This window comes from Halichoerus grypus, chromosome 4, assembly GCF_964656455.1.
Source record: "Halichoerus grypus chromosome 4, mHalGry1.hap1.1, whole genome shotgun sequence".
Taxonomy (NCBI): domain Eukaryota; kingdom Metazoa; phylum Chordata; class Mammalia; order Carnivora; family Phocidae; genus Halichoerus; species Halichoerus grypus.
The window spans coordinates 18,023,281-18,037,826 of NC_135715.1; the positions used below are offsets into that span (position 1 = coordinate 18,023,281).

The 14,546-nt window shown below is 35.9% G+C and overlaps 1 protein-coding gene across 9 annotated transcripts in view; it reads right to left on the reverse strand.

Moving 5' to 3' along the window:
* The window catches only part of GPC5 (glypican 5), a 1,368,657-nt gene that overhangs the window by 919,379 nt on the left and 434,732 nt on the right, over positions 1–14,546 (reverse strand). For all 9 annotated transcript variants that reach the window (XR_013446907.1, XR_013446906.1, XM_078070199.1 and 6 more), the window contains exon 6: positions 3,531–3,651. Coding sequence is in view for 7 of the 9 variants with exons in the window: in XM_078070199.1 (XP_077926325.1) it covers positions 3,531–3,651 (121 nt within the window). In the remaining 2 variants the exon portion in view is untranslated. The remainder of the gene's footprint in view (positions 1–3,530; positions 3,652–14,546) is intronic.

Here is a 14,546-nt window from a genome sequence, read left to right on the forward strand (position 1 = left end):
AATCAAAAATGTTTCTTCATCTTTGGGACAGCTGGCTTAGGAGAGAACATGTTCTAAGACATTAAAGGTGAATATTTTCATGACACCTGTATAAAATGACTTTCTGCTATCTTCTCTAAAAACCTAAGTTTCAATCTTTATCCTATAGACTTTAAAAGATAGACCTCAAAGGTAACATTTTATATCATAGTCTCTTATAGTCCTAGAACAAAACTTAAGCATGAATAATTGGAGATCTGCACACTAATATAAAGATGAAAGAATGGGACTCAATTTAACACAAGAGCTAAAAAAAAAAAAAAAGTGGGATTATTTCCCTCTGCCATCTTGAAAAGGATATGGCTTTAAAACCTATGAAACAAGAAGACAGTGATGTTATGCTGGATGGGCAACATATCAGTGAACCCTCTTCCTAAGAGCTTTTATAAACCTTTATATTTTGACTATCTACTTATTTCTTTGTGAATATAGTTTTCTTATATCTGTGGACTCATTCCTATATAGCAGCTCCATCCTCATTACCTATAACAAGGTTTCCACCAACTTTCATCATGTATATATTCCATAAAGTTTGAACACACACCTACTTGATATGTGAATTTATGTATTTCTACCCTAAACACATGTGCCATTGCGCTGTTACATATTTTATACACTTTCCTACAACCAAATACATTAACATAATGAGACAGAATAAATAGACACTGAAGTTCTATTGTTCCTTCCAGCCCTCCAGTCGATTGGTTTATGCCCTTTCTGGGGGAATGTTTAGCCCCCTTTGGAGACCACTAAGATTTTATCTCAAGGAAAGGAACTGATTCATATTAAAGCTCTTTTGATTTTATGATCAATGTGCACTAGAGTTCCTGAATAGTCTAGATCTGCATACCTTATTATACCATGTTACAATGCATGAAGCTATGAGGTGCCAGCTAGAATAAGATATTTGTTCCTCCAGCTGCAGGTAATATTGTTGGCTGCTGGTAACTCAGAGCTGAGTTAACACTCCCCTGCCTCCACCCTAGTAGCCCTCATCCAATTACTGGTCCAATAACCCACACCTCCTTGTTTCAGTTCAGGCCAACTGGAAAGGGCCATCCTAGCTGCAGAGTTCCTACTGGACTCAGAAGAAGCTTCCATTATTACTACAATTGCACTCTCTCGCTCTCTCTCTCTCTACAGTGCTACTTCCTCCAGTCCTTCATTGATTGCAAAGGCACCCTGCCAAAAATCTCCTGCACACAAATCTCTGTTGCAGAGCCTCTTATGTGTTGAGTTCCTAATAGATTGTTTATTGAGCCACTGGAAATTCAAGAATTAAAGTAATATCCTAAGTCCTTCTGAATCCCCGTTAGTTTCTGAGTCAAGATGAATTTCACCTGGATGTCTTCTTTGTTTTTCTTATTATGGAAAATCAAGGTTCCAAAAATTGGACAGGAAGAGTGACCTCCTTCTTCTAAATGCCTGAGTGACATTTACTGATGGGCTTAATATCACTGCTTCTGAGAACAACAGATCTCCAACCTGATCTCAGCCATTCTGCCCCAGACTGTGGTCTAATTCATACTGCTCACTCTGATGCCTCCTTCAGGGTCACTTCAGCTCCTGACACAATCCCAGTTCCACTCAGGTTCAAGAAATGTTAGAGCGCTTGACCTACTGGCAGCATAAGGCACCTACTTACTTTACCTGGGATATATCTCTCTGAGAGAATTGGTTTAACTCACTAGAGGCTATGAGGTTTAACGCACTAGTAGTCAGGACACCATTTTTCTCTTACACTTTTCTCAATGGAACTTACTTGGTTCTGCCATCCAGGGTGAAAGCTCTGTTTTCCCAATGCACCAGTCATAGAATAAGCAAAGTAACCATTATTGCTTCCTGGAAGGGAGAGATCTATGGTATTGGACATAGTGCCCCTGTTTACATTTTCTTTGATAAAGATACAGACTTTCATAAAAATGGAATCCTAAGAACTGGCCCTACATAAACTTAAGTTTTGCAAAACAACTATGAAAAGCATACCAATGACTCTAGATTTTTTTTTTTTTTTTTTTAGAGAGAGAGAATGCCTGTGAGCAAGGGGAAGAGTGGTGAGAAGAGGGAGAGGGAGAGAGAGAATCCCAAGCAGGCTCCATGCCCAGTGAAGAGACCCACATGGGGCTCGATCTCATGACCCTGAGATCATGTCCTGAGCCAAAATCGATTTGGATGCTTAACCTACTACTGAGCCACCCAGGCACCCCTACAATATTTTAATATTTATAAACACTCGATACAATGCTTAGGTATAGTTTCTGACATAGAATATCAGAAATAAGAAACCATCCAAGGTTTTACTTAGAAAAAATGAGAATATATGCATAGATAAATTGTTATAAAAAAACGAATACCTAAAATATAGTCCTTCTTACCCCAAACTCCAATAGATGAAGAATGGAGGATGGCCATTACAGCATGTAATATAATATTTGATTCTAATTAAAAGATTATTCAGGGCGCCTGGGTGGCTCAGTCGTTAAGCGTCTGCCTTCGGCTCAGGTCATGATCCCAGGGTCCTGGGATCGAGCCCCACATCGGGCTCCCTGCTCGGCGGGAAGCCTGCTTCTCCCTCTCCCACTCCCCCTGCTTGTGTTCCCCCTCTCGCTGTCTCTCTCTCTGTCAAATAAATAAATAAAATCTTTAAAAAAAAAAAAAAAGATTATTCAGTGAAATGCTCTTTTGATAGAAATTGACATGCTTCATATGCTATATATTAAAAACAGTAATACATACTTGATTACAGATTATTAAAGATATAACAGAAGTATTTCATAAACAGTCATTAGGTAGATTATAAGATAACATGTAAAAGGTGATACAGGAAATAAATACAAAAATGCATATTATCCATTTATGACTTAACATTTATTGAAAGTGGAGCAAAACCCTTCACAGCAAGGCTCAGAGAGTTGCCTGCAAAGTGACTCCAGTGTCTTCTATGGTTGTTGTTTTTTTTTCTAATTGTCACGGCAGTCCCCATGTCTAAAGCTCATTCATCAGGGATGAAGCTTATGCTACGATTTTCACTATACCTTGAGATGCTGAGGCTATGGCTACGTTTCACAGATACGGAGCGCCCTCCATTAAAATACTACTGTTTGGGCGCCTGGGTGGCTCAGATGGTTAGGCGTCTGCCTTCGGCTCAGGTCATGATCCCGGGGTCCTGGGATCGAGTCCCGCATCAGGCTCCCTGCTCCTTGGGAAGCCTGCATCTCCCTCTGCCTCTGCCTCTCTCTCTCTGTGTCTCTCATGAATAAATAAAATCTTTAAAAAAATAAATAAAATAAAATAAAATACTACTGTACATTGACTCTGTATGAAAATTGCTCAACAAAATATTTCTAAAATCTCAATACAAATAATTTATTCCAATACTCACATTTAGGTAGGACCATCAGATAGGATTAATAGATTTATCACATGTAATGGAAAGCAAATACTTATTATTTACCATTGATTATACCAATAAATAGAGTATCAGCACTTACCTGAATAACGTGCTTCAGTTTATCAATAATTTGATTTATCACGGGATCAGTTCCTCTGACTTTGACTTCGGGATTTCCAGATTGGGCTTTGATTCCATTTCCAACCACACGCTGAGTATAGCTAACAAAGTGAAAAGTGGAAGATAGAGAATTTAGTAATCTGATCAGAATATTATCTGCCATAACCATTTGAATACACCTGAGCTCAGAATCTTACTCTTTTAAGAGTGTACAACAATGCTTTTTTTCTTGGAACAGGCCCTGGCCCAGCTGCGACATTATTTTAGTAAGATGCTTACCATGGAAATATAAACTATTCTAATGTTTTTCTCTCAAAAGACCCAACCAAAAATTAACTATGTTTTAATACTACTTATCAATATACTAAAGAAAGCTAATATACATCCCACTTTGTTACCAGGTCTTGCTGAATTACACATATGTCTGAATCCATATTACCTGGGTCAATTTAATTCATCGTATACGGTATATAAATGAGTCCCAATACTATTTTTTTTTACATACTGGACTATAAAAGTCAAAATTATGAACATTATAAATAAACAACTAAAACTGGCAAAATATTTTGCAAGCAGACAAAAACACAATCTTTCACCAACATTTATCTAAACAAGGGTCTAGTAAATCATGTTGTATGTAATAGGGTGACTTCATAGGTGGTTAAAGTCATTGTAAATTACTATCTTCCCAAAATGACAATTTAGATTCATCAGTCACAATCCTAGGAATGAAGGAGAGGTTCAGTATGTTATGGGAATAGCTAGAAGGAACGGTATATGCCATGTGAGAGGTTAGGGATAACATGGGTAGTAAACACTGAACATATGGAGAAGTCCATCTGGACTAAGACACTTGGGGAAAAATTAAAGAAGTTATTGCTTGTGTTAGCCCTTGAAGTATTACGGGAAGAACAGGTCTTAGATGGTATAGTTAATGTAAACTCCAGAGCAAAGGATGACATCCCAGCCGGAGAAATGGCAAAGGCATATGAATAACACACACAGGGAAGAATAGCTAGGTTTCTAATTACAAAGAGTACAAATAGGGAAAAGTAAGAGATAGGAGGCCATGCCCTGAACATTCCATACTCTCTCCATTTAAGACTCTCCTCTGAGTAATCTGTTTGTTCAAACAGAAGTCATAATAAAGTGGCCTCAGAGAATTTCCAGCAAGCATTTTCATATTATGTTTAATGTAATATTTCTTCCCTCTATTTGAGCAGAGTATCACAGCTATTCACATGAACCCTCTGGATTTTCTACAGCAATGGAAGCTCTTTGAAAAGATGAAAGGAGGTTCCACTGTTGAGAATATGGCCAGATACAAGAAGTTTTAATGAATATCCAATTCCTCCCCAAATTTTGCACACCCAGTGACTAATTTATACAAGTGGATCAAACAATTACTAGCTAGATCCTTCCAATTAAATGATGCAACTTTTTTATATTGATAATATCAATTGCATATGACAAAAATAATGATATTAATAAATCTTTTTTTAAAATTTTTAAAACAACCTTAAACCCGCTTCTTAAGGCAGAAATAAAGGGGTATAGAGTTAGGTATTCCAGTATACATTAGGGATTTGGCAATATATACCAATAACTATTAGTAGAAGGAAATCAATTACACAAATCTATTGATATGTAATAATATTTTTTACTTAAGAGGAATTAAGTAAACTATAAATATTAAGCTTCTCTTAACTCCTCTGTAGCACTATTGTATTTTTCTTCCAAATATTTCAAGCAGATTGCACATGTGGCTCCTTTATTAATGTGTTTATTATTAATAATGATGAATATTATGAATACATAAATGGACAAATCCATGTTTATGATTCAGGCATTGTTTTAGATACTTTCATTGGAGTTTGTCAATTTATCTACATGATAATCATTTGTTGTGGCCATGAGCATGTGCCTATAGACCTCAAAGTACAACAAGTTTAATTGACTAAGAGTACCTGCTGTTTTGCTCTGAAATCTATTTCTGCACCTGTCCCCAACCAATGACTGTGTTCAGCAGGGCTATTAATGCAGAGCCATCACAGGAAGACAGAGGGTTCCTCTGATAGCTAAGTTTGTCTCAGGAATCCCTGAAACCCTTGCTAACCTTTCCTTGGGCTGCACATCATGCTTGATACTTCCACTCAAACTTCTTACCCCTTCCCTGCACTCTGGGTCACGCATGCTTCGTGACTAACAGCTTTTCCAGCCTTACTCAGTTTCCACCCCATTTGCTTGGATAGGCATCTCCCTTAATAAAACCCTCTTGTGTTTAATCCCTTTTTCACATCTGCTTCTTGGAGAATCCAGATTAATACATCATATAATATTTATATTATAAGGATTCCCACTCTACAGATTGGGGATCTAGGATGTGAATATGTTCAGTAACTTTCCTAATGCAACAGCTTGTTAAGTGTGCAGCAAGGGTATGAATCCAGGGAACATGAGCTCCAAAATATAATCACTCAATAATTATTAATGAAAACTCCTGAAACCAACTAATATAAACTAGAGATACAATTAGTTTTGTGCAAAGTGTTTTTCTTCTTTTTGTAATCCTTTCTTTTTTTCTGTAACTACAGCATTTTCAAATGTTTTACTACTCATAATTAGAAAAGGATGTACTGGGGCACCTGGGTAGCTCAGTCGTTAAGCGTCTGCCTTCGGCTCAGGTCATGATCCCAGGGTCCTGGGATCGAGCCCCGCATCGGGCTCCCGGCTCGGCGGGAAGCCTGCTTCTCCCTCTCCCACTCCCCCTGCTTGTGTTCCCTCTCTCGCTGTGTCTCTCTCTGTCAAATAAATAAATAAAATCTTTAAAAAAATAAAAAAAAGAAAAAAAAAAAGAAAGAAAAGGATGTACTATTTTCTTCAAAAATCGCAATGAACAGTTGTATATTACCAGCTAAAGAGGGAAGTTATGCTTGCTGGAGGGGTGAAAAGAAACTAATAGAGTGCAAGTTTGCTATAAGATTTTCCTATTTCTCTAGAAACACAGATATAATATGAGCAATGGAAATTTAGTCTCATCACTTAATCTTAAATACAGTAAAACCTTACACAATACAGGTTTGAACTCTCTGGGTCTACTTATACATGGATTTTTTTTTCAATAAATACAGTACTATAAATGTATTTTCTCTTTCTAGTTATTTTCTTGATAACATTTTATGTATTTTCTCTACTTACTTTATTCTAAGAATATAGTATGTAATACATATAACACACAAAATACGTGCTAATCGACTGTTATCGGTAAGACTTCTGGTCAGCAGTAGGCTATTTGTAGTTTCGGGAGAGTCAAAAGTCATACGTTGATTTTTGACTATGCCCCTAACCCCCACATCCTTCAAGGGTCAGTTGTAAACTATTACTTTGGTTGCATCTTGGTTTATGTACAGACCATGAACTTACTTTCAAGATGCGGGAATGTCATGTCATATTAATCTGAAGAATTTCACATTTTTATTCTTAACTATCACAGTTGATAACACAGATAAATTTTATCACAATTACAACTGATCAAGAATCTCATTCGAAACTAGTGTATTATTCAGGAGTTCAGTATCACTATTCTTACATATTATTTAAATAAGGAAAAACACTGCAGCAGGGCATTTAAGATACTTCAAGTGAAATACAATTTTTAAAAGTAAGTTTTTCTTTTCTGTTTTCATAAAGTTAAGAACTACAATGCAACAGTGGTACATACACACCAGAAGAGTTTAAATGAAAAAGACAGATGATACCAAGTGTTGGCATGGACACGGACCAGTTGGAGCCCTCGCTCTTTGTGGATGGGTGTGTAAACTGATATAAACCACTATTTGACATGTATACTAAAGCTAACAATCCCATGGTCCTGGGGATATACTCAACAATGTCTACCAAAAGACAGGTATAAGAATGCTCAGGGAAGTATTACTCAAAATAGCCCCAAATTGGACATAACCCCAATGTCCATAAGCATTAAGATGGGAAAATAAATGGGAGTATATTTATATAATAATATACTATACAGCAATGAGAATGAATGAATTATAACTATATGTAATATCTTATAAGCTAAATGCTGAATGAAAGAAGCAAGGTATAGAACATGCACTATGACCCCATCTATAAAAGTTTAACAGTAAATCAATGTTCTAAATCACCATAAGTACTACTCTAGGAGATACTGTCTAGAAGGCTGAAGTGGATTTCTGGGGCTCTAGTAATACGTTCCTTGATTTGGGTGCTGGTTACACAAGAATTCTCATTTTGTGTAAAAAAAAAAAAAAGATTGAATTGTACAGTTAAGATTTGAATATTTCATTGTATGCATGTATTTTCAACCCAAATAAAACACTTACATTATTAAACTCCTTCTGCTCTTTTTCTTAATATGTATACAACAGACAAATTTTCATTGAACCATGTATAAATAAAACATCCACACTGGTATTTTTAACGTGGGCTAAATGGTTTTGTCATCACTAAATGAGTAATTTAGGATCCTGGTTTGATATAAAAACTTACTCCCTGCAGCCTTTACTTTGCATGCAAAATATATGGTTTCTTAATGAAATAAAAATTTTTCTAACACTTTTTGAGCTTCTTATTATGAAATTTTAATAAATCACTAATCACGTTTTCCTTCTAAATGTACAAGTAATGGATAAAACATTTCAAGGATCCCTACAGAGGTTTCTTGACTTGAAAAATTGCTTGCATTTCAACTAGAAGAAGGGAATAAAACACACACCAAAAAAAAAGAGGCACATTTTTTGTTAGAGAAGTAATAGACCCACCATCTGTGCTTATTTCTTCTAAGCAGGTCTGGTAATAGATGACAGCGCTTTAATAGGAATACTCACTCCCCAAGTACAACTTGCTTTTCATTAGTATGGAAAAAAGGCAAGCACGGATATATTTACGTTCTACAAAGATGTTTTAAAATGATGATTAACAAGATTCCAATTCTCTTTGTGTTCAACATATGAAATATTAAAAAGAAGTGCTAATAAATCTACACACAGTATATCATTAGGAAGTCATTTCTCCTGACTTTACCAACATTTCTTATTGGAAACTCATGTCATGCCCTACTAGTTGATATTAATTTCATTTTATTTAGAATGCAGTAGAATTTGTTTCAGATTCACATCAAAAGTATGGTATTTTGATGCACAGACAATTTCAGATAGAAAAAAATATCTGGAATCTGACCCTGGAATTTATTACAAAACCCTTAAAGTGGTCTGTCTTAGAAGCCTTTGATAACCTCACTGGGACAGGATAAAGGAACTTCAAAATTAATGCGAAATGAGGAAAACATCTGATCAGAGGATTTCTCTTTTTTACCATCATTACCATCTTTGTTAGAAGTTAAAAGAGTGAGAACGGGGACCACGTTGGTGCTGGTGGTGATGGTAATAGTAATAGTAGTACTAATAAATGGTTTGTTTGTTTGCCTATTATTTTTTTGTATGACTTGGCTAGGTGACTGTATATTAAAATTCCTTGAATTTCCAGAGTTTTGGGTCTCCTAAATTCTAGAAGGCAAAACACTGGAGTGTCTTCGGCTCTGGCAAAGATGTTGCTATCTTGGGTAAAAAGGTCTGGGAAGAACACTATTATGTATTCATCAACAAACCTCTTCTTCAACAACAAATTTTCCTTCAAACCATTTCTGGGTCTCCCTTCCTAGCTCTGGCAGCAAACGTGAAAGTACCACAGGTATTTGTGTGTGTAAATTTGCCCCAAACATTTGGGTGACACTGGATACCACTACCGAGTGTGGCTCTGTGTACATGCAGCTTCTATATAGCACTTCTCTTCCACAGCGAAGGTCTTAATCTTCGAAATCTCAGAACCCAAAGAAGTCATATGATTGATTTTATGTGCCAGGTTTCTGGGGATAAGCTTTCATGGTAGGTAAGCGGCTTACAGGGGATTTAAAGAATGGAGACATCTGTAGAATCAATTCAAAATGATTAAACCTTTTGTGACTGCACTATCTACACTTCAATTGTGGACTCTTAAACTATTTTTAAGTTAATCTCCACTATTTATTTGGCTTTATAATTATAGATAAATAATGTCTAAATTTGAGATCTAGGTTTCTGAACTTAAATAATGAAGTCAAAATAAAGAGAAGTAATAGAGACCTTATTACAGCGTTTATTATTATTATTTATAGATAACTAATTTCCTGCTGCAGAGATTGTATTTGTGATATCTTATGGATAACACTCATTAACATTATTTTAATAAGGCAAGGTCATTCTTCGTTTAGTAGCCAACAGAGAATGTTTAGATCCCTACAATAAATAAAATATGAACATGTTTAGAAAGAGTTAAAAAACAGGACCTAATTAAAGATAGGCTATTAATCAATCTTCACCCTAACTCTTTGATTGGCAAGGCATGTATCGGTGCTTGTCAGTTTAGCCAGGTGAATCACAAGTAAGCTGTTTCAAGATATTTTGTAAGATAAGCAGCTGGGTGAACCTGAAAAATGATATTTCCACATGAAAAACTAATGACTATAAAAATCAGTGGTGTTTAGGAGGCTCTCATTTCAACAAACGTTGACTACCTAATAAAAATTGCATTAAAAGTAAACTTACCCCTATGTAAAAAAAATAGTACATTCCTTAAATTATTTCATTTCTCCTAACCCTTCCTTAATCTTACCAAGAAACAATAAATACCTTAAGTATAGCAAAAGCTCTGTTTTTATAGTTTTAAGTTTTTGAATTAAAAATTCAAAGCAGGGGCACCTGGGCGGTTCAGTGGGCTAAGCACCTGACTTTTTTTTTTTTAAGATTTTACTTTTTTATTTGAGAGAGAGATCGAGAGAGGAAGAGGGAGATATCAGAGCAGGGGGGAAGAGCAGAGGGAGCAGACTCCCTGCTGAGCAAGGTGCCCAATGCGGGGCTCAATCCCAGGACCCTGAAATCATGACCTGAGCAGAAGGCAGATGCTTAACCGACTAAGCCACCCAGGCGCCCTAAGCATCTGACTTTTGATCTCAGCTCAGGTCTTGATCTCAGGGTTATGAGTTCAAGCCCCATGACAGGCTCCACACTGGTCATGGAGTCTACTTAAAAAATAAACAAAATAAAATAAATTAAAAATTAAAAATTAAAATTCAAAGCAAATAATAATAATGGTTTGTTTTATAAATAATTACTCTCATTTTCTTCAAAGTAACTGTCGAATTTAAAATGATCAGTTCTGCGGCGCCTGGGTGGCTCAGTCAGTTAAGCGTCTGCCTTTGGGTCAGGTCATGATCTCAGGGTCCTAGGATTGAGCCCCGCATTGGGCTCCTTGCTCAGCAGGAGTCTGCTTCTCCCTCTTCCTTTGCCCCTCCCCACCGCTCATGTGCTCAGGCTTGCTCTCTCTCTCTGCTCTCTCTCTCCTTCAAATGAATAAAATCTCTAAAATAAAATAAAATGATCAGTTCTAGCTATCATCAATTGCACATACTGTTATATGAGTTATGAAATGCTATACTAACATCTATTTTCCAAGCACACATTCAAAATTAAATTCTTCTTAGTAAGATATGGGCTCTCTTTCATGGATTTATGATAATTGATAATTATCATTTTGCACTGATTTTCTGTCTCACTTCACTATTTGATATCATTATATGAAAGTAAAATATTATTCAAGGGATAACTATTATCTGAATACTAATAAATACTATTTGGATCCCAAAAGCACTCAAAATTATTTGGGGTATAACTTTCATTTAACAACCTTTGATTAGACATTACTAAATCCTAAAGGTTCCCAGCATCTTAGACAGTTTTGTTTTATATGTAATTGATGACAACATTAATTAAATTGCAAATATAAAACTACCAACTGCATCATAAATACTTTAAAATTAGGGGCAAGGTACAATAATTCTAAGACTACCAACATACCATCCAAATGAAACTGCTAGGTAATTCTTACCAATAGGTAGCATAATAAAATCAGAGAGAAAGAACCTCTGAACTTCAGAGTGTACTGGTTTCCTAGGGCCACCATCTTCACCCACTACACAGAGTAATGTAAAGAAATTGGAAGCCACTTGTGTGATAACAAATTTCCCCTTGAACATCAAATAATCAATAGACTTTACATATAAACCTCTTTCCTTGAAGTCATGATCCATGATCCATGATCCATGATCCATGATCCAATAAAATTTCTAGGGAAATTTTATTTACTATAAAATAATATTTATATTTCACAAACACATCTCTTAATTATAGCTTGGGTTTTCTCATCGTAACTCAGTCGCCCTTAAGGAAAATATTTTGATCAGCTTTGGAAATTTTCAGTCCATAGTATCTAGCACTTCCTGTATTTTAAATGACTTTCATCATACTAGCAAAAGTAAACAATGCTATTGATAATTTCTTGTGTTCTAAATTCATACAAACAGGAAATATATCTTAAAATGTGATTTGTTCTCCTCTAAAGCAGTGGCCCAACCACCTGCTCTGAATGTCAAAGTTCCCTGAAAGCTACCATGGGCTAGTTTATTATGAAGGTGTTGACAGCTGATGCTCTGGGGACCCATATAGGCACAAAGAATAAATTTTAATCACGCTTAATGCTAATGTTGTAATAAGACTGTGACAATATTCAAATGCAACGAATTTCATTAAATTAGCTACACTCATGAAGCTAAACTTGTTGTTTGAATCTGTATAAATGCCTCAAAAGAAATATTTAAGCTCTTCTCTTTTCTCTCTATTTTTTGTTGATGCTTAAGAGCGAAAAGATATTTTAACTGAGATCTTTTTGTTTTTTGGTTTTTGTTTTTTTTTTTTATTTAGCTCTCATGTCTTATCACTGTAAGACTGTGAGAGTCCTTAGCAAGTTGCTGAATCTAGCACTCTGATTTCAAAAAGAAATACACCTGTACCAGGAATATAGTACTTGGCATTCATCTCTTGGCCTATAGTCTAATAGATTTGTTGTCTGTCTTTAGTGACAGTAACATAAATTTAAAGCTGGGAAGGACCTTAGAAGTCATCTAGTCCAACTGAACCATGTTTTAAAACAAATGAAGAGGTATGTTTATTTCATCATTTTGCACCCATGTACTGTATATTTCCAGAAAAGCCTTTGAGACAGCTTAAAATAATAAAAGGCGCACACACTATAAAGCAAGGGCACAATGACAGAATAATGAAGGGAGGCAGATGACAATTATATAAGGAGACCCAGGAAAGAGACACTGCACTGCAGTCTAAAACTCAGCCCTAAGCCTCTTGATGGTGAAGGTCAAAAGGAAGCTTACGATTCAAATAGGTTTCAATTAGCTAATGAAAGTAGTATCTGCAAATGTCAGCAGCTGAGTATCTCTAAACTCTCAAGCACAGCACTGGAGTCTTTAAGGAACAGACGATGAGCAATACAACCACAACTATCTTCAGTAGCAATTTCAAAAACGTCAAAGGTGTTAAGTACACATGATTCTTTTTTATATGAATCTTTGTTAAGAGTTACCTGTGTGATGTTATATTTTAGTTCTGAGTAGGCATTTCTACTGGGACTTGGTTATCTGACTTGGTGAAAAATGTAGCCTTGGAGAACTTAGAAGAGCAGATGGCTAATATTTCCCTGAATTTATTTTTGTTTTTAATTGACATTTTATATCATCACTCACAAAGAATATATTCTCTGGATAATGTATTGAAGCACCATTGACAAAGAATCTCAAGGTCAGAGTGACTTGAGATAAATCACAAAGCAGAGGTCTGGTCTAGAGAACTTCACGGCCTCCACTATCCTACATGGCAAATAGGAACAGGACAAGCAATTTACTAACAAATGAACACCAGGGAAAGGAGAAGGGTAGGTGTAATGGTGAGACACATTTTAATTGGATAGACAGTTAAATTTTTTTAATAGATTCATTCATCCTACATTTAATGGGATCATTTTCTTTTTTCCTTCCCTCACTTTTGAAAAAAAAGTGTTTTGTCGTTTTATAAAAGAAATGACTTTGTAGATTTAATTTCCAAAGTTTAAAGCAGGCCCATCATCAATGCTCTAGGAACTGGAGAGTCTTGACATGTGGTCTATGTACTTTTGGAATGGCGATGGGAGCCTGGCAAGGGAGTCAAAAACTGCATTTTGTAGCTCTTATTATGAACACCTCTCTGTCTGCTCTTATCTTAGGCATGATCAAACAAATCACACAGGAATTAGGAAAAGCCAGGCATAATAACAAGAACTAAAAGGATAAAAATGTTTATTTATTTTTATTTGTAACAGTAAAAAGCTGGAGTTCTGGGCCCAAGGAAGAGATGTGAAGTTTTAAAGATTTGTAAAAGCCATTCTTAACAAAAATAATCCTGCAGTAAATAGTATTTAGAAAGCAATCAGAATTTGAGCATAACACATCAGTTTTAATATCCAGTTTCAATCTCGTCTCCAATTCCAACTTGAGGTTCTGTCTAACCATTCCATTTTGTGGTCTGTTGCATCTCAAAATACAAATTGATAGGTTTCCAATCATAGTTGTTATGAAGAGCAAGAAGGAGAGGAAGGTGGGGAAATAACTGAGCTTTTTGCCCATACCTCATCGTAACTAGACCATAGCTAAAATCCTGCTATCACAGGGTCCCGAGAAAATGATCCACTTGCATAACAGAATTTAATGTGTCCACTTGTACATAGGAGAAAATTTCTTCTCCGGCTATTTCTTGGCAAACTCAGTTGTGTTGTGCAGAAAACAGCTAGACTTGGTTCTGTAGACAGAACTATATGTGCCCAGGGACTTTTAGATTCCTAACAGTTGTGTATACCACAGAAACACATTTGGCTGACTCAGTATATGAAAAATACACATACACAGAATGTAGGACACTTCTCATAGCCTCCAGAGTTCAAATAGAACAGGTATTTCTGGCCCAAATGGCTGAGAGATTACACAGCTCTGGGCAAATGTGGCCAATCTCTCCCTTATTCTCTATACTTCCTTCTTATCCTT